The following is a 12,475-nucleotide window of genomic DNA, read 5'->3' on the forward strand; positions in this document are numbered from 1 at the left end:
ATGTTTTCCATGTTTCTGCATCGATGTGCTGCATTCAGCTCAAGACATAAAAATGTGTCCCTAAAAATAAATGGGAACTCCTGATCTCGGGGGGAGATTTTGCTAAAGAAACACAAACTGCACAACGTTACAAGCACCTGAATATTCCTCGTGAGACAACATAAAACACACACTCCCCCTCGGCCCTCTGACACGGGGCACACCGAGCCCCAGACAGCCGGTCAGACACCTGCACGAGCCCCATGTCGGTCACACAAAGACATGAATTCAGAATCCCTCTGACTGACCCGTACAGTGATTTATAACAAACAGCTCCTTCCCAGTCCGATTCAAAGGGTCGCCCCCCAGAGGCCATGGCCCTGTGCCGGGGACGCGTCTGCCGGAAACCGGAGAGCAGAGGTGGTGCTGTCCCCGCGTGTCCTCCCACGTGTCCTCCCACGTGGCTCGGGGTCACAGCCCCCTCGCGGCCCACGCTCTGGAAATGGGCCCGGAAACTCCCCGAGAAACACGGGTGCCACCCAAGCGTGCCGCGAGCACGAACACCCAGCGGCATCTGCGCTGTTTCCTGTTTACGTGAGAGCTTCTTGTGGGTTCAGCACGGCACCTGGGATCCGGCTCCCATTCCTCCTCACAGCGGAGCCCACAAGTGCAGCACACAGGCTTCCCCACCGAGAGAGCATCACATGGCAAACCCAGCAAGCAGGCATTCGTACCAAACTGTAACCAGAGCCAGACGGAGGCAGAGGGTGCACCCCCCCCCCGCAGCACGGGCTCTTCCAGGGGTCACGCAGGGCTCGGAGCCCCCCCCAGTGCAAATGCTGGGAGCCCCCCCAGTGTGAATGCTCAGAGCCCCCCCAGTGCGAATGCTCGGAGCCCCCCCAGTGCGAATGCTCAGAGCCCCCCCCCATGTGAATGCTCAGAGCCCCCCCCGTGCGAATGCTGGGAGCCCCCCCCCGGTGTGAATGCTGGGAGCCCCCCCCCGTGCGAATGCTCGGAGCCCCCCCCCCGGTGTGAATGCTCGGAGCCCCCCCCCCCCGGTGTGAATGCTGGGAGCCCCCCAGTGTGAATGCTGGGAGCCCCCCCCAGTGCGAATGCTGGGAGCCCCCCCCAGTGTGAATGCTCGGAGCCCCCCCAGTGTGAATGCTGGGAGCCCCCCCCAGTGTGAATGCTCGGAGCCCCCCCAGTGTGAATGCTGGGAGCCCCCCAGTGCGAATGCTGGGAGCCCCCCCCAGTGTGAATGCTCGGAGCCCCCCCCAGTGTGAATGCTGGGAGCCCCCCCCAGTGTGAATGCTGGGAGCCCCCCAGTGTGAATGCTGGGAGCCCCTCCAGTGTGAATGCTGGGAGCCCCCCCAGTGTGAATGCTGGGAGCCCCCCCCAGTGTGAATGCTGGGAGTCCCCCAGTGTGAATGCTGGGAGCCCCTCCAGTGTGAATGCTGGGAGCCCCCCCAGTGTGAATGCTGGGAGCCCCCCCCAGTGTGAATGCTGGGAGTCCCCCAGTGTGAATGCTGGGAGCCCCCCAGTGTGAATGCTGGGAGCCCCCCCCAGTGTGAATGCTGGGAGTCCCCCAGTGTGAATGCTGGGAGCCCCCCAGTGCGAATGCTGGGAGCCCCCCCAGTGCGAATGCTGGGAGCCCCCCAGTGCGAATGCTGGGAGCCCCTCCAGTGCGAATGCTGAGAGCCCCTCCAGTGTGAATGCTGGGAGCCCCTCCAGAGTGAATGCTGGGAGCCCCCCCCAGTGTGAATGCTGGGAGCCCCCCCCCAGTGCGAATGCACAAGCCTGCTGCAGGTCAGTCTCAAACGGCGAGTGAGGAACTAAAGTGGACACATCGGGGGCGGTGTGCGAGCGTCCGGAGCACCAGCCCTTGCTGCACGTCCCCGGATGGACCACCTCTGCCGCCAACAGCAGGAGGCGCAGACAAACACAGAACAAGGCGGCTGGGAGCCCCGGGCACAGCAGTGACTCTGACGCTGACACAACGGTGCCCCGGTGACCGACGCGGGCAGCCTGCACATCTGGGGCGAGCTGGCACTCAGCTCACCAAGGGCCTTCGCAGGAAGCTGCACCACACACACGGCCGTGAGCAGAGAGCCAGGTGGCGAACACGCCCCTCGCGACCCGGCTGCTCTGAGTCACAACCACAACCTTCACCGCTCTGCCGAAGTGCCCTCTGGTGCCACACGACACAGCTCCCGCCCAGCACCCGTGTGGCCCTGACCGCGTCACTGGGCAGAGGACAGCGGAAGACAGGAGCCGCGACCCCAAGGCCCACGCCCACGCACCTCCACAATCCTGTCGTGAACCTGCAGGCCTCCATCCTTGGCTGCGGGCCCGCTGTCCGCGATCCGGGACACGAAGATGCCTTCGCTGGATGACCCGTCCTGCTTGTCCTTCAGAGGAAGAAAAAAATAACCACATGTGAGTACCAGGCGCCAGGCCGGCCAGGAAACGCAGCCCGCGCCGTAACACAGCTCAGGGGCAACGCCCGGCAGCTCTTTGCTCCCCAGTTTCTGTCTTCAAGTGAAACGCACACATGCGTGTGGTAAAATAACCCAACCACACCGACGAGTGTAAACCGAGCCCTGCCTCCTCCAACCCACGCAGCCGTGCCGGCATCCGGGTGTCTCTCCAAACCCTCCACTGCGCCACCGCCCCCACGGCTGCCTGTCTCTCTCACGTGGCCACCTCGCTGAACCCTGAAACCCCGTGGGGGGTGGGTGCTGACGGAGGGAGCCTGGAGTGGGGTGGCGAGCACGCCGGACAGCACACAGAAGACGTGCTGCAGAACTGTGCGCTAAAGCCGACAGCACACAGAAGACGTGCTGCAGAACTGTGCGCTGAAGCCGACAGCACACAGAAGACGTGCTGCAGAACTGTGCGCTGAAGCCGACAGCACACAGAAGACGTGCTGCAGAACTGTGCGCTGAAGCCGACAGCACACAGAAGATGTGTTGCAGAACTGTGCGCTGAAGCCAACAGCACACAGAAGACGTGCTGCAGAACTGTGCGCTGAAGCCGACAGCACACAGAAGACGTGCTGCAGAACTGTGCGCTAAAGCCGGTACAATCCTGTTCCCCTGCCTCATCCCAGTACATGCAATTAAAAACATAAAATAAGAATCGCGGCAAGTTTTCCCTCAGCCCCACCGTCCACCGGATATTGAACGTGGGGACATTGAGCTCCCGGTGTGGCAGCAGACGGGGCGGGGGGGGGGGGAGGTGGCGACCCTCCCCCCTGCACGTGGAAACATCTGTGTGATTATTTACGCAGGGCAGACCCCAGCCGTGGAAGTGTTGGGGCCAAGGACATGCCCAAGTCCACTCTGCCAAGTGCCCGTCAGAGCGTGTGCCCACCCTGCCTGGTCCAGGGCATCCAGTGACCTCACTGAGGAGGGTTTTTGTCGTGTTAGTAATGCTTCAATCATTTAGTTAGACTCAACAGCCTTCCAGTATCTAATAATCTTCTCGTGAAAACAGGTGTTTTAGGTTTATTCAGATTTGCATTAGGGGAAGCCCACCTCCGCCATCCCAACCCTAAACATTTCTGATCTCTAGTCTCCTCAGATCCCTGGATGGAAACTTCCGGGACAGGAGAGGTCCCTGCTCAAACTCCCTCCCTCTTCCACTGTCAGACGCTCTCTGTAGCTCACAACCCTCCTCACAGCTTGTTCACGCCCAGTGTCCCGAGCAGCCTCGACGCTGTCACCACCGAGTCCTGTGACCAACAGCCGGGTTTGCACACTGAACACACGGCACGCGTTTCCTCCAAACAGAACCATCGGACGAGGGAGGTCCGAGGCCCCAAGAAACCCCCGCCCGGCACCACGGGGCTTGCCCGCAGAACGCCGTAAGACCTACCTCAACAGCGGTCACTCTGCACGCAAACACGACACTTACAACCTAATGAGTAGACGCACTCTCCTCTGCCCACAGCCGTGAGAGGCCCCCGGTCAGCCAGGCTACAGGGAAAGGGACGCCCTGAGGGGTCCTCAGACCGGCTCAAGCGCAGCAGGGACGGGGACAGATGCCCCCTCCCAGCCCCGCAGGGAGACCGTTAGAGACACGCTTCCAAACAGACCCGATTCCCACCTAGATGCGCACTCAGTGTTCTTCCTGATGTTTATCCCACAGGACATGGGTGCTGGGCTCAGCTGGCTGTCCCCAGACCCCCGTGCGGCCACCCTCACTGCCTGGATGTCCACGGGCCTCCTGCTTCCCTCCAGCAGCCTCCCTGTGCACGGGCCCCTAGGTGCAGATCTAGGTGATGCAAACCCCGGGTGACAGACAGCCCCTCGCACGCTGCACACGCCAGGCCCCACGTCCCCAGTGAGCTCCACGTCCACCGTGTGATGCTCACGAGAACCACAGTCGTAAGTACTGTGATTATCCACTCCATACACGAGAAGCCCGAGACAGAGAGGGTCAGCAGCACCCCCGAGGTCACACAGCTGAACTGGCACAGGGCAGTTTCCAGCGAAGGGCAGGCTGTTCCCTCACACCTGCTCTGAGGGGCAGCCCTGCCTCCCATTCAGAAAACGCTCAGAAACGCACATGGACTCAGAAGCCCCACATTCCAGGCGATGGAATATCCCACCGGGGAAGCTGGGAAGTCTCCGCGGACCACAAAGGCTTGACGGACGGGCCTGCATTCCCCGCGCGGTGATGTCAGCACGCCCCGTGAAAGAGAGCTGTGTTCACCGAGGCTCGGCTGCTCCGGGTTTCCTGGCTGGGGCGAGCGGGAGGTCGAGATGAGGTTCTGGCTTCGGTTCATTCTGCAGAAAACTGCCTCCAGCGCTGTCGTCATTCTCTAGAGGCAGCAGACGTGCCAGCACGCTCCAGAGCACCGGCGACAGCAGACGCCACGCGGTGGAATCAAGGCCGTGAGGGGTCGGAACAGGAGGGCGGCGCCCGGAAAGCCCCCGCAGCTTGGTTTTTCTCTGAAACGATGCCCCTGGTCCTCTGGCTCCTCTCCCGACACAACGGGAGTCAGTGGTGCAGCCAGGTGGATGGACGTGGTGTGGGACGGGCGTGCTCTCCTGGCTTGAGAACTGCCGGGAGTCCCTGAGGGGGACACGCTCTGGCCGGGGCGGAGGGACAGGAGGGGCGCAGAGCCCAGCTGTTCTGTGTTAGGACCGTGAGAACCAATGAATGGTGGCGTGGTTATGCCAAGCAGCCTCCGTATATGACAGAAAGCCGATGTCAGAGCCCCCCCCCCCCGCCGTTTTCACCATCTGAAAACCCGGTCCCTTCAGCAGAGGCTCCAGCGACCCCCCCAGCTCTGTGAACGCAGCAGCAAAGCTGGGGGAGAGCTCAGCTGTTTGTAGCACGTTCCCTGATGTTTCAAGCCCACAGCTGAGACCTGCTGCTGGGGGTGGGGGGGCTCCTTTCAAATGCTCCTGCTCGTGGACAGGGCACCTGGTGGAGCGCTCAATGGATCAACAGTAATTCCAACTTTTGAGTCTTATTTAAAAAATACATTTTGTGAGGCTATACCTGCCACGGACAGATTCCTCTAGTGGGTGAAGGCAAAGTGCACTGAAAACCTTCTAGAAAGGACTCCCGATCTAGATGTCAAACTGAACACTCGTGATTGATGGGAAGCACTCACAGGATCTGTAGGACGTGGATTCCAGCCCGCAGGGGTGACCGGGGGTTCAGGACCGCGGTGCAGGAAGTCCCTGCCAACCTGGCGGAAACGGCAGGAGGACCAGAGAGAGAAGTGAGGCCCGGAGACAGGACGGAGCTGCTGGGACCTCAGGACAGGACGTCAGTGGTGGTGGGGGGGGGGGGCTGCTACGGACAGACGGACGGACGAGCAAAGGAAGTGGTTCCTTGTGACGGAATCCGCGCCCGGGGGAGGGGCCGGGAAGACTGTCGACGTGACCACGAAGGATGTAGACCATCCCGTAAACTCAGCTGACGGAGCAGCCGCAGGGCCCGGGAGGGCTGACTCGTCCTCAGGGTAGTTCTGCTCTGGGTCAAAGCCGTCAGACATCACCGCACGCTGCAGTGAAATCGTTTTTGGGAGCAGCAGCCGTCAACACGGAAGCAGACTCTCCACCAGCAGAGAGATCAGGACTTGCTGACGGCTCAGGTGATGGTCAGCCTATTTTTTTTAGCAATAGAGTATTTAATAAAGTAACGTGTGTACACTTTCTTTAGATGAAGCTACTGTACACTTAATGGACTAAAGTTATGAGCACCGGGAAAACCAGCACAGGCGTGTGACGGTTCTGCGGGGTCTGGACCTGACACGCAGTGTCTGACGGTGCCCGGACGCCCTCCAGTGAGGCAGAGAACAGACCGTCCTGGTCCAGGCTGCCAGGACGTCTAAAGAGTCCAATGAACGGCGAATGCATGTTGGTTTACGGAAGGTGTCTCTCAAAACCGCGACAAGGCGGCAGCAGAGGTCGGTCATTGCGAAGCTGAACCGAGCAGCTGACTCCCCGAAGTGCGAGGGACCCTCACGAGACGGCAAACACGTCCTGACAGGGGAGCTGGTGAACTCGTCCGCGCCAGACCTGGGGTTTCCTGGGCTGGTCACTTACACACTCACCCCGCCAGGAGCCGGGGGTCCCAGTTAACAGGTAGAAGTGATAAAAAGACCAATCTGACGTAGTCTACGGCTTTTTAAGAATGCCACCAAAGCAGAGGGAGACGGGGAGGCACGCCCCCACCGTGCGCTCATGGTCACCTCGTCCGCTGAGGTGGCCTCTCTCACGTGCACGTTCCATCAGGGGACGAGGAACCCTCCCACTGACTGACGCTTTGCCGCCTCTCCCTACGCTGCGTTTCCGATAACAATCCGTGTTGGTTTGCATCTGCGCCCTGGCTTTGGCCAAGCGCGGAGGGGAGGGAACTTATCCATCTTTCTCTTCAGGCCTCTTCCTACCCCACCCTCAGCGCCGGCCAAGCTCGGCCACCGCCGTCCCGTCTGTCCCACTGTGTCCCTGCTGCAGGCCCGGGTGGGCGTCCCTGGGCCCGTCCACTGTCAGCTCAGCGGTCCCCAAAGGTGGGTGTGTGCCAGCAATGCATCAAAATGACGAAAGAATTGTTAGAAATTTGATTCACACTCAGAGTTTCATTTTGTTGTTTAAAGTGCTCCTCTCTGCGTGCAGCATGTATAAGGCTGGTCACACGTGTCCTGAGAGCGTGCACATAGTGGACGAACAGCTAACTAAACACGCCCGACCTCTGCACAGTCAGGAGCGCTCAACTAACGATGCTCTCTGTGTGTGGCCTCCTGGCCCGGCCAGCTCTTCCTCAGGCTCAGAACTCATCTCCAGAGGCCGCCCAGGACGCTGCTGCCGGGGGCTAACAGGACAGCGGGGCTGGGGTCTCTGTGGAGACACGTGAGGCTGGTGAGCCTGCAGCGGACACTCTGGTCCTCTAGGCCTTGAGGGGGCACTTTCTGCTGTCTCCCTGTCTCTCCTGGTCAACCTGGTTCACAACACCCCTTGCTCCCCAAAATCTCCTGCACGACGCCACCCCACCCCTATACTGCACCCAGTCTCTCACTGATGGTGTTGTTTCATGCCTGATGTTCCCCCCCCCCCCGGACAACTCAGCCACAGGAACCAGCCTGACCACCCAGCCCTCAGCAAACAGCCCCTTCCATGTTCGTTCCGTAAATGAATTAGGTTTTCTCTTCCTTTCCTTTGACTAGCTTCCCTTTAGGCTGATGAACGAGGAAACGGTCAGCAAAACAAATGAGCGAGGAGCGAGGACACACCAGGGACCCCTCCCTCCCAGAGCTGAGACCCAGAGCCCGGCCACGGCCACCCCAGAGCCCGGCACAGACACGTCCCCGCAGTCAACCTGACAGACAGGAAGCGTCCCTTCTCTCCGGACGAACGAGGGGCTGAGTGAGGTGGACAGGAGCCGCGGGGCAGGAGAAGCTAAGCCTGCAGACCCACAGCGAGGCCGTCCCCGACTGCCGGGATGCTTGTGCCCCCTGCACGGCCTGCCCACCATGCCGGTCAGCTCAACTGCCCACAGCGGACATCACCCCGAATCCGGGCAATCGTGGACGATGCCCCCGCAGGAGACAACTGAATGGAACCCCCAAGTGCAGGCACGTGGCAGCAACAGCCAAGTCTCCACAGCCCAGGCTCCGCCCCCGCCCTCGCCCCGCCAGTCACTCAGCAGCCCAGGCTCCGCCCCCGCCCCGCCCCCGCCAGTCACTCAGCAGCCCAGGCTCCGACCCTGCCCCGCCCCCACCAGTCACCCAGCAGCCCAGGCTCCGCCCCACCCCGCCCCCGCCAGTCACTCAGCAGCCCAGGCTCCGCCCCTGCCCCGCCCTGCCAGTCACTCAGCAGCCCAGGCTCCGCCCCCGCCCGTCACTTAGCAGCCCAGGCTCCGCCCCCGCCCGACCCCGCCAGTCACTCAGCAGCCCAGGCTCCACCCCCACCCCGCCCCCACCAGTCACTCAGCAGCCCAGGCTCCGCCCCACCCCGCCCCACCAGTCACTCAGCAGCCCAGGCTCCGCCCCCACCAATCACTCAGCAGCCCAGGCTCCGCCCCTGCCCCGCCCCGCCAGTCACTCAGCAGCCCGGGCTCTGCCCCTGCCCCTGCCCCCGCCAGTCACTCAGCAGCCCAGGCTCCGCCCCCGCCCCTGCCAGTCACTCAGCAGCCCAGGCTCCGCCCCTACCCCGTCCTGCCAGTCACTCAGCAGCCCAGGCTCTGCCCCCACCCCGCCCCCACCAGTCACTCAGCAGCCCAGGCTCCGCCCCCGCCCCGCCCCTGCCGGTCACTCAGCAGCCAACGTACCGCACATGGCCGGCCGCCGATGATGTTGAAGCCCAGGGAGCCGGCGTCACGGTGCAGGACCAGCGTCAGGCTCTTCGTCTCGTCACCCTGAGGGAACAGAGGAGGGCGAGTGACTCACAAGGTAAACCGGGGGCAGGAGGCTTTTCCTGAGTGGACTCACGGGACCCCAGCTGATCGCTACAACTTCTGTGTGTCTCGGGAAGTTGAACCGAGGGGGCCACCGGGTCCAAGAGTTCAGATGACAAACACGTCAGACACTGCGCGGCCCTGGAGTGACCACATGAGGCCCCTTGGAGGGGTCAGAGGCCTGGTGAGCACCTTCTGTCCCGACTCTGGTCTGCAAGTCCATCTTCCCCGGACGTACCGGGGAGCGTGTGCTGTCAGCACACCTGTCTGCTTCCCACCGCATGTCCCGTTAGGTGTGAACGGTGCCAACAGCCGCCCTCCTGGCTGTCTGAGCAGACATGTGGCCCGTGCTGGAGAGATGTCAGGGGTGGCACATGAAAAGCCAGGTGCAACCCCAAGGCGACACTGTGGACTCCTGCATCCACTGAAAGGGTAGACATCCCACAGGGGAACACGGTTGTGCCCACGGGAGATGCAGCAGGGTTTAACCGAAACCCTCTGTTCAAGACAGTCCGGTCATCGTGCAGCCTGCACACCAAATAGGCAGAGTCGCCAGGTGGTCTCACAGGCCACGGTCACTGTCCCCAGGATGGAGAGGAGGAGCCAGGCCTGCTGGACAGATGCGCTCAAGCCGCAGACTGATGTCTACAAGCAGGTTAAGCCACGTGCAAACAGGTGCAGCGTAAGCACCAAAGTCGCTGACACGGGGCTGAAATGCGCCCACTTTGCACAACCTCACGTGTGTGTACTGACCGTGAACTCACAATTGCTTCACTCACATTTTCTGCTTAAACATGAAAATATTTAAATGCAGCATTTTCCATTTTCAGAAATACAAAATGCTTCATTATAAGCGCTCTTATACACACGGACGGCTTATCACACACAAGTTTTTATTGTGATATTTACTGTTTCCTGCTTTTTCTGGGGAGTAAAGGGCAGCACCTGGGGGGCCCAAGCTCAGCTCTCTGGCTGGACCATCTGCCACCCCACCCCCAGGGCCCGGGCACACTCCATCACTGCCCTGTGCAGCCCAGCTCACAGCAGCCGGACAGCTGTGCCCACCGGAGTGCAATACACACTCACACACAGACACACGACTAATGAGCCTCAATGTGCAGAAGTACCTCCAGGCTGGAAGTCCGCACAGCTACTGCTCTTTCCTCAGGACGCGTCACTAACAGCAGAACTCAAACATCTTCCAAACTTTCATGTAAGTCTAACCACCGATTACTAGAACCCCATAAAAGCAGAAATGATTATTTATCATCAGAAAATGGCAGTTTCCAGGCCCTGGCCGGTTGGCTCAGTGGTAGAGCGTCGGCCTGGCATGCAGGAGTCCCGGGTTCGATTCCCAGCCAGGGCACACAGGAGAGGTGCCCATCTGCTTCTCCACCCCTCCCCCTCTCCTTCCTGTCTGTCTCTCTCTTCCCCTCCTGCAGCCGAGGCTCCATTGGAGCAAAGTTGGCCCGGGCGCTGAGGATGGCTCCTTGGCCTCTGCCTCAGGCGCTAGAGTGGCTCTGGTCACAACAGAGCAACGCCCCAAGATGGGCAGAACATTGCCCCCTGGTGGGCGTGCTGGGTGGATCCCAATCGGCGCATGCGAGAGTCTGTCTGACTGCCTCCCCGTTTCCAGCTTCAGAAAAATACAAAAAAGAAAAGAAAAGAAAATGGCAGTTTCCAATGAAAGGACTGGGCATCCTATAAGAACACAACACAACAAAGCCGCTCACTTCTGCAGGGCCACCTACTCGACATACAGAGGATTTTAACATAAAAGAGAAGCAAGTTTCTAGCAACCAGCTGCGCTTAAAGCAGAACCACCAGGACAACCTATTTGCCGATTTTACACTGTCCCCCTGACCGCCCCTCCCCCCACCGGACTCATGCCCAGACCCCTGCCCAGTCCTGGCCTGGGGAAGTGCCCATCTCCACTGCAGTCTCTGTGATGAATTTGAGCCGCCAGGTAGCAGGCAACAGTGTCCCTGCAAACAGACTAAACTCTCAACCTCACAGCTTAACAGTGTAAAGATGGTGACTGGCAAATTGAAACAGTTTCTCTTTCTGCCCAAACCGGAAACTCTCGGTAAGTCTGTTTCAGCTTTGCCCTGGGAGGGCACGAGAGCGGCTCATCACCCGGTCCACGCTGCTGCTCACCACTCGTCCACCTGGAAACCGTGCCCAACGCCCACGCGGCCCGGGGCTCTAGCTGACCAACGCCCACGCGGCACGAAGCAGCACGCACAACCACCTCATTAAAAAGTCAGCTTTAATCCTGTGTGAGAACCAGGTCTTCTTTTAAAAACGATGAAAGGAAAATAAAGAGGCCTCATGACTCCGCACCAACAATGACCACAGCCGGCACTTCCCGGCTGCTCTCCCGGTGCCAGGAGCTGTGCCAGGAGCTGTGCCGAGCGCCTCAGAGCTTCCCCGTACATCAGAGCCAGACCGATCTCATCGCCGGGCGGGGTCCCTCACGAAGCAGGTGGGGACCGAGGAGAGTGACTGAGGACCGGCCTCATGTCAGAGCCAGCAGGCGGGCGTGCCGGACTCACGCCCACACCCCCCACTCTAGGCCTCCGTCACCTTCGGCACGACTCCCGTTCAGTGTGCAACACAGGACAGAACCCTCCCAGGATGGTTCGTTTGCTGGCGTTTCAAAACATTCCATAAAAAACTCCTTACAGGCGGTCTTACCCAGGAAACCAACGTCAGGACGATACTCCACATCCTTCTCGGGACCGATCGCCCCCCAGGACCTAGCCCGGGAGGGTCCCGAGGACACCCTGGTCTCTTGAGGGACGAGTGAGACAACCACATTCCTCAGCGGAAGGTTCTAGAACAGTGGAACCGACCGTCTGTCTCCACGTCACGGCCTCATCACGGGGAAGAAGGGGTGCCCGTCTCCGACGACATCTGGTCTGGGGTGCTGTCCAGGGGGAGCACTGGTTCCACACCAGGGCTGTTGGCAGCTGAGCGGCAGCACGTGGAGGGGACGGGATGAGGGCAGGGACAAGCCTGACCTGTGGGGGCGCAGTGGACAGAGTGTCGACCTGGAACACTGAGCTCACCGGTTCGAAACCCTGGGCTTGCCTGGTCAAGGCCCATATAGGAGTTGATGCTTCCTGCTCCTCCCCCCTTCTCTCTCTCTCTCTCTCTCTCATCAATAAGTAAAATCTTTTCATAAAAAGAAAAAGTAAAGGAGAAAGGCACAGGTGAGCTCCTTCACCTCCTCGGTCCAACTCCCTGAGCTGGAGTCCGCTTCCCCCTCCCCCTCCCCCAAGACAACCTCACTGCGTAGCCTTGTTTCTGGTTCCGCAGAGGACACGTGAGCAGAGCGGCTCCAAGGCTGCATTTCACATCACGTGTCTGCAGTGTTAACATGAACGTCTGCTGAACTGTTTCACCCGGGCTCAAAGCACGTCAGGAAAGAGGGTGTTTAAACCACTCTCAGTCGGTGACATCCACCCACGGAGGAGACGAGACGTGGACCTGGGCAAATGCTGTCCAAGCGGCTTTCCCGGCACCTGGACACTGAGCTACCCACAGCGCCTCTCCCCCGAGGATGACGGAACGGCAGTGT

The 12,475-nt window shown here is 60.5% G+C and overlaps 1 protein-coding gene across 3 annotated transcripts in view; it reads right to left on the bottom strand.

Annotated features, from left to right (window-relative positions):
- PDZRN3 (PDZ domain containing ring finger 3) overlaps positions 1–12,475 on the bottom strand; it is a 138,322-nt gene that overhangs the window by 115,823 nt on the left and 10,024 nt on the right. For all 3 annotated transcript variants that reach the window (XM_066350616.1, XM_066350615.1, XM_066350617.1), the window contains exons 2-3: positions 8,767–8,853; positions 2,280–2,387 (exon numbers count right to left, since the gene is read on the bottom strand). Coding sequence is in view for 1 of the 3 variants with exons in the window: in XM_066350615.1 (XP_066206712.1) it covers positions 2,280–2,387; positions 8,767–8,853 (195 nt within the window). In the remaining 2 variants the exon portion in view is untranslated. The remainder of the gene's footprint in view (positions 1–2,279; positions 2,388–8,766; positions 8,854–12,475) is intronic.

The sequence above is a fragment of the Saccopteryx leptura genome, chromosome 10 (assembly GCF_036850995.1).
Source record: "Saccopteryx leptura isolate mSacLep1 chromosome 10, mSacLep1_pri_phased_curated, whole genome shotgun sequence".
In the NCBI taxonomy this organism is placed as follows: Eukaryota; Metazoa; Chordata; class Mammalia; order Chiroptera; family Emballonuridae; genus Saccopteryx; species Saccopteryx leptura.